Source organism: Ovis canadensis, chromosome 1, assembly GCF_042477335.2.
Source record: "Ovis canadensis isolate MfBH-ARS-UI-01 breed Bighorn chromosome 1, ARS-UI_OviCan_v2, whole genome shotgun sequence".
NCBI lineage: Eukaryota > Metazoa > Chordata > Mammalia > Artiodactyla > Bovidae > Ovis > Ovis canadensis.
Window position 1 is genome coordinate 269,179,655 of NC_091245.1, and position 6,000 is coordinate 269,185,654.

The window sequence follows — 6,000 nt, forward strand, 5'->3', positions numbered from 1 at the left end:
CACAGTGGCGGCTACCCCCAAGGATCTAGCTCGAAGTACACAGTGCTCTTGAAAGACAGGCAGCCCCGCCAGATCGCGGGTGCAGCGCAACCCAAATCTCGGGCGGGCCAGTGGGTGGGCTCGGCGCCCGCCGCGCACCGCTCCCCACATCCTGCCTGCTGTGTGCCCCCGCCGACGCCCCTGCGCCCCGGGACCCGCCATGTCCCATCCCCGCGCCCCTGGCCGCGCGCCCACCGTGTTCACCCAGCCCCGCTCGGTTAGCAACACGGCCGGGGCGGCGGGGAAGAGGACGGCCTCCGCCCTCCAGGGCCCCGCGCAGTGCTCACCGTCTAGCTCAGGGACACAGCCGCCCACCATCCCTTCGTGCTAGAGACGCACGCAGGGCCCGTCGCCGCCTAGGCCAGTGCTGCCCGCGGCCCGCGAACAGAAAACACCGCGGACCCACTTCCGGTCGGTCCCGCGCCGCCCAGCACCGCCCGGGCCTGGCCGCGCGCGGGTTCCGCTCTCCGGCCGGGCGGCGGCGGTGGGGCTTCCGGGGCGCGGCGTCCACACCCCCGTCCGCCCGCTTCTGCTCAGTAAGAGCCTCTTCCCCAGAGTGGGGCGGCGCGCGCTGGGCCCGCCATGCACCCTTACACCGCTGGGCCCTCCCCTCTCGCCCGTTCTCTAGTGTGTGTCACCGGCCGTCCGGCGCGCCGCACTCCACCGTCTGTCCAGGCCCCCCGTGCTGCGTCTTCCTCTCGGTAAAGCGCACGTTCCATGACAGTTTTCAACGAATTCCACCGAACGGGGTGACGTGAGCGTGCGTGCGCGTGCGTTGCTACAGAACTTCCGCGGGCTTTACGATTCATCGGCCCGAAGTCGAGATGAGCCTGGCGCTGCGCAATCTGCAGCGGGCGGTGCCCCTGCGGCGCGCGCTGCTGCGCCAGAGGCTGCAGGCAGTGCGCGGGGCCCTGGGCGTGCGGGCCTTCGACGTGGGCGTTGTCTGCGTCGACAACCGGAAGATCCAGCAGATGAACAGGATCTACCGAGAGCAAGACACCCCGACTGACGTGCTCTCCTTCCCCTTTCACGAGGTAAAGGCTGCCCTCCTGTTCTCGTCCGGCCTACCTTCCGCTGTGAATTCCGTTAATTACACCACAGACAGGATTGTCAGTGTTGCTCGGAAAATTTCAAATACACACGAAAGTAAGGAGTAAGATGTGACCGTCGCTACTGATCTGAGCCTATCGCTGAAAGAGGGAGGGTGATCCCCGCCCTCCTAGTAACAGTGAATTAAAGAGAAAGCGCTTCTGCAGTTTTAAGTGTGATTCAATAATGGATATGTACCGGTTGAAAATTTTAAATAACTGAAAATAAAAGGTTAGACTTGGGCAAATATTTTAAACAAATATGTACTGTCTATCAGGTTATGAGGATTTCCCTGTGGCTCAAACGGTAAAAAAAAAATCTGCCTGCTATGCAAGAGACCAGGGTTCCATCCCTGGGTCGGGAAGATCCCCTGGAGGAGGGTATGGCAACCCTCCAGTATTCTTGCCTGAAGAATCCCATGGACAGAGGAGCCTGGCAGGCTACAGTCCATGGGGTCAAAAAGAGTTGGACACGACTGAGCAACTAACACACGCATCAGGTTATTACCTATGTTATGTGAATGACTCATTCGAGACTTCCTGCATTGTTGCTGCTGCTGCTAAGTCGCTTCAGTCGTGTCCGACTCTGTGCGACCCCATAGACGGCAGCCCACCAGGCTCCCCCGTCCCTGGGATTCTCCAGGCAAGAACACTGGAGTGGGTTGCCATTTCCTTCTCCAGTGCATGAAAGTGAAAAGTGGAAGGGAAGTCGCTCAGTCGTATCCAAGTCTTAGCGACCCCATGGACTGCAGCCTACCAGGCTCCTCCATCCGTGGAATTTTCCAGGCAAGAGTACTGGAGTGGGGTGCCATTGCCTTCTCCGTCCTGCATTGTTAGTGGCCACATAAATTGGGGCAGCCCTTTTGGAAAGCAGTCTGGCAGTTTACCTAAAGTAAGTCTTGATAACTGTTTAATCCACTAGGATCACACCTAAGGAAATAAATTGAAAAAGGAAAGAGAATTAAATGTTCAACGTGTTCAATATAAAAATATATTAAAGTGTCCATTTATTCTCCATAAAAAGAAATAAAAATATTTGACTGACTTAGTGTGAACAGTCCTCAGCTGAATGGACTGGTCTTTATGTGGGAACATGTGATCAGTATCAAAACTGGGAAGAACAGAAATGTAAACTTGTATCAATGAGGTGATTTAGCTCCACGGATGTTTTGGAGCTGAGTGGTTGTGTATTAGGAAGGATGAAAGAATTATTTTGATAGTGTGGGAACATCTTAAGTCAGTCGTGTGTAGTGTCCCTGCCACAGCCCCTGATTTGTCTGCCTTGGAAGTAGCAACACAGGGTCTTTCAGGGTGGAAACCTGTGGGCCTGTGGCCAGTTAGTGTTCTGAGGTCATGTTCTGCAAGTGTGTATTTCCTCATTTTCAGAATCTGAAAGCAGGTGAAATCCCCCAGCCCGACTTTCCAGATGACTATAATTTAGGAGACATTTTCCTGGGCGTGGAGTTTATCTTCCAGCAGTGCAAGGAAGATGAAGATTACTATGACATCCTGACTGTAAGTGGGATGCTGAAATGACAAATCCTTATGGGCAAAGCAGAGGCCCATGTCCTTCATCCAGGCCATGAGAAGAGGTTGTGGAGGTGACGCGGACATCCACACCATAATCCTTGTGTAGGACAAGGGTTCCTGGGGAAACCAGCAGGCAGGGGCCACGCCCTCTCACCACACCTCAGAGAGGAGAGCCTGGGGCATGGGTCTGTGCCCTCGAGGCAGCATTGGGTGAGGGGAGGGGCCAGGAAGCATCCTGGGAGGAGGGAGCCCCGGGAGTGGCCTGATTCTTAGCTTGGCCTCTGGAGATGAGCTGGCTGCTAGCTCAGACAGGCTGAAGGAGCTTCTTACTGAACTACTAGAAGCGGGCGGGATTCCGGCCTCCAGGACCTTCAGATCTGTCTCCTCCCCTGATGCCATGAAGGATGGCAGGATAGCAGGAGTGTTCTGGAAAGTGGGGTGTGACTGAATCATGTTTCAGTGTCCCCATGGATTCAATGGAGGTGTCTCCCTTTGTCCGCACCCTAAAGTATCATCTTTGGGGAATCCTAGTGCTTCCAAGACTTGAACTTCCCAGCAAGACGCCCTGTGCTCAGGCGTCAGGGTTGCTGAGGAGGGTGTGCTTTCTCCCTGCAAGTGGTGAGAACCGCAGCGTAGACAGCACTGCTTAGAACTGGTCTCAACTCCAGGATCTCCGTGACTAGCATCTGTGTGCCCTGGGGGGCTCTGGGCTAGGGTCACCTGTGGACACTGTCCACTCCCCAACACTTTCTGAGAAGTCTCTTAGTGGGTCTTAGAAGACCCACAGTGGAGGACCAGCCCGCACTCCTAGGATCCTGTTCCCTGGCACTGGGCCAGGCCAACCCACTCTCCTCCCAGCTGGCAGCCACCTGCATGGCAACGCTGGGTACCTCCCCTTCCCTTGTCCTGGTTCTCCATGTCTCCACAGCTCCCCCCACCCCAGAGGAGATCCTGATCTTCACACCCCACTACAGGGGCCTGATCTACTCCTGCTAACCAGACCCCACCCCTGTGCCCTCACCACCTGCCCGCAGCCCTGCCTGGGTCCAGAGGAGGCTTCCTCACCTCCCACTGGGCAGCCACTAGCCCTCCCTGATTTTTTCCTTCTCCTCCATTACCACCACCAGCACCACCACTCCAGCTCATGGCTGGATCCTGACCACCCTCTGAGGCAGCTTCTTAATTGTTCTGACAGGTGACTGCCACCCACGGGCTCTGTCACCTCCTGGGCTTCACACACAGCACGGAGGCCGAATGGCAGAAGGTAGGAGCCCTGCCCTGTCTGCAGCACACATGGGCACACATTGCGTTGCAGCCCAGGCTCCAGAAACCAGGCTGTGCAACCTGCCCCCTGCTGTCCAGTGTGAAAACCAAATGGAGAAATGCAGCGAAATGAGGAGTTGGTAGGGCCCACTTTATAAAAGAGATGGTGTTTGTTTTAAATACTGGGCTCCCTAAATGCTCGTAACTGCATTATTCATTCAGTACTGAAAAGTCCGAGGAGAGACGCTGCTGCGCATTTCATGAAATCCCCAAATGACTTAACATTAAAATCTTTATGAGAGTTATTGTGATGATATTTGTCAGTTGGAAACAGGATTTAGGACATTAGAGTGTCTGATCCAGACCTATTATGTGGTGGTTTGTTTCCTCGAAGACTACCAATATTTACTCAGTTTATAAAGGTCTGTATTATAGAACCATAATTGCATTTTATTAACTCAAATTATGTTCATAATCATACAGGCTCTCTGAACTGCATAGAAAAACGTTTTTTGAAAATTAACAAAATGGTTCTGGTACAGTTGGCCTCCTGGCCTCCTGAGGCTCCTGGGTCCACGCTGGCCACACCCTGGCTCTGTCCCCAACCCCTAACCCTGCTCTAGCCCCCTTATCCCCCTCCTCAGCTCCGCTGCCCTCCGCACCAGCAGCATCACAGGGAAGCTCCAGGGCGGTTTCCCACCAGCCCACCCTTCCCCCCAGGAGGGACTGTCCTCACACACCCACTCCTAGGCTTTGGAGCAAGTCACCCAGTCTGACCCCTTCTTCTAACCCCAAGATAGGCCCTCCCCTCCTCTTCATACCCAAGACCACCAGCTCAGCCCTGGCCCCCCACCCCCTGCCCCTGCTGGCTCCAAGGCTCACACCAGGAGCTCCTCTGTCCTGAGGCTGCCCGCCTCGGGCTGTGTGGGAGGCCATGGGCCTCAGGGAGAGAGCCCCAGGGCCAGGGGAAGCCAGGCCTCTGGGCCAGTCCAGAGCTGGTTTCCACCCCTTTCTTTCAGATGTACCAGAAGGAGAAGCAGGTTCTCCAGGAGCTGAACAAGCACATGGGGACCAGGCTGCAGCCCCTGAGCAGAGGCCTCTTCTGATGGAGGTGATACACCATGGCTGGAAGGTGGCCCCAGAGATCAGGGCGCCCCCACACTGAGGGTCTCGGTGGCCACTGCTGCCCTGTGGGGCAACTTCCAGTCCTTCGTTTAGGACACAGTTGGTGTGCTGTTTCCAGTGTTGTAAATAAAATAGTTCTCAGCTCTCAGATCGTACAGAGGTGGGGCGTGGGAGCCACCCCTGCCCCGAGGCTCTGCCTTTGGCATAGGAGCATCTCTCCCATCTCAGGACAGATCAAGGAACCCAGGTGAGTGTGCCCTCCCTTGAACTCCTGCTGGATTCAGGCCTACCCAGCCCCCACCGGAGCAGGATAGCTGCGAGGCCAGCCGACCCACCCCAACCCCGGGGGACCCTCAGCTCTTCTTTCGCCATCAGCCGCCCCTGCTCGCTCGTAGGTCATTCCTGAGCCCTCTGCCATGGCACCCGCATAGCAGAGCTCCGACTGCCACATCCCGTCCTCCCGTCGGACAGCGCCCTCCTGTCAGTCCTGTTCAGTCCTGCCTTCTGAACAGCAAAGTAAACCCGGGGGTCACCCAGAGCCTTCCCCAGAGCTGTGCCTACGCTCTGACCTCACAAGTGGGGCAGATGTGGAGGGGGCGGGCACTGAGCCAACTCAGGGCCTGGTCGCCTCGACCTCAGGCCCCAGCAACTGACTATAGTGCTACAGACTCTCCATAGAACTCCAGACGAGTCAGGGCAACAAAACACTGCCTCTTGGAGATTCTAAAACTCAGAAAACTATGATTCTAAGAATTTGGTTTCTCCCGTAAGTTGATTTTAGAAACATGAAAACTCAGTTCCTGTTGGATTTGCATCCTGAGCTTGGACTCCACTGGCTTCTGGGGACACAGGTCTGTCATTTTCCTGAGCTGCTGGCTGCATGACCTGCTTGTAATCATTAAGCTTGTTCTCAGTTTAGAGTTTAGCATGGCAAAGATCAAAGTTAAGCCCCCAG

At 55.8% G+C, this 6,000-nt stretch overlaps 2 protein-coding genes across 6 annotated transcripts in view; one reads left to right on the forward strand and one right to left on the reverse strand.

Annotated features, from left to right (window-relative positions):
- MCM3AP (minichromosome maintenance complex component 3 associated protein) overlaps positions 1–1,219 on the reverse strand; it is a 45,390-nt gene extending 44,171 nt beyond the window's left edge. Inside the window, exon 1 of one of the 5 annotated variants that reach the window (XM_069566936.1) lies at positions 327–1,219. The gene's annotated coding sequence lies outside the window, so the exon portion shown is untranslated. The remainder of the gene's footprint in view (positions 1–326) is intronic. The other 4 variants (XM_069566955.1, XM_069566970.1, XM_069566946.1 and 1 more) reach the window with 4 other exon arrangements.
- YBEY (ybeY metalloendoribonuclease) lies at positions 454–5,193 on the forward strand. The gene is made up of 4 exons (XM_069567620.1): positions 454–1,073; positions 2,514–2,642; positions 3,853–3,921; positions 4,940–5,193. Exons 1-4 carry the CDS (start codon positions 864–866, stop codon positions 5,024–5,026), a joined length of 495 nt encoding a protein of 164 aa, XP_069423721.1. The 5' UTR covers positions 454–863; the 3' UTR covers positions 5,027–5,193.
- Positions 5,194–6,000: the final 807 nt, after the last annotated feature.

What these genes read in the sequence shown, in the direction of transcription:
- YBEY (XM_069567620.1), top strand. Translation starts at nt 864, where the DNA reads ATGAGCCTGGCGCTGCGCAATCTGCAGCGGGCGGTGCCCCTGCGGCGC. An exon ending in TCTCCTTCCCCTTTCACGAG is followed by an intron (nt 1,074 to 2,513) that starts GTAAAGGCTGCC and finishes CCTCATTTTCAG; the next exon opens with AATCTGAAAGCAGGTGAAAT. An exon ending in CGGAGGCCGAATGGCAGAAG is followed by an intron (nt 3,922 to 4,939) that starts GTAGGAGCCCTG and finishes CCTTTCTTTCAG; the next exon opens with ATGTACCAGAAGGAGAAGCA.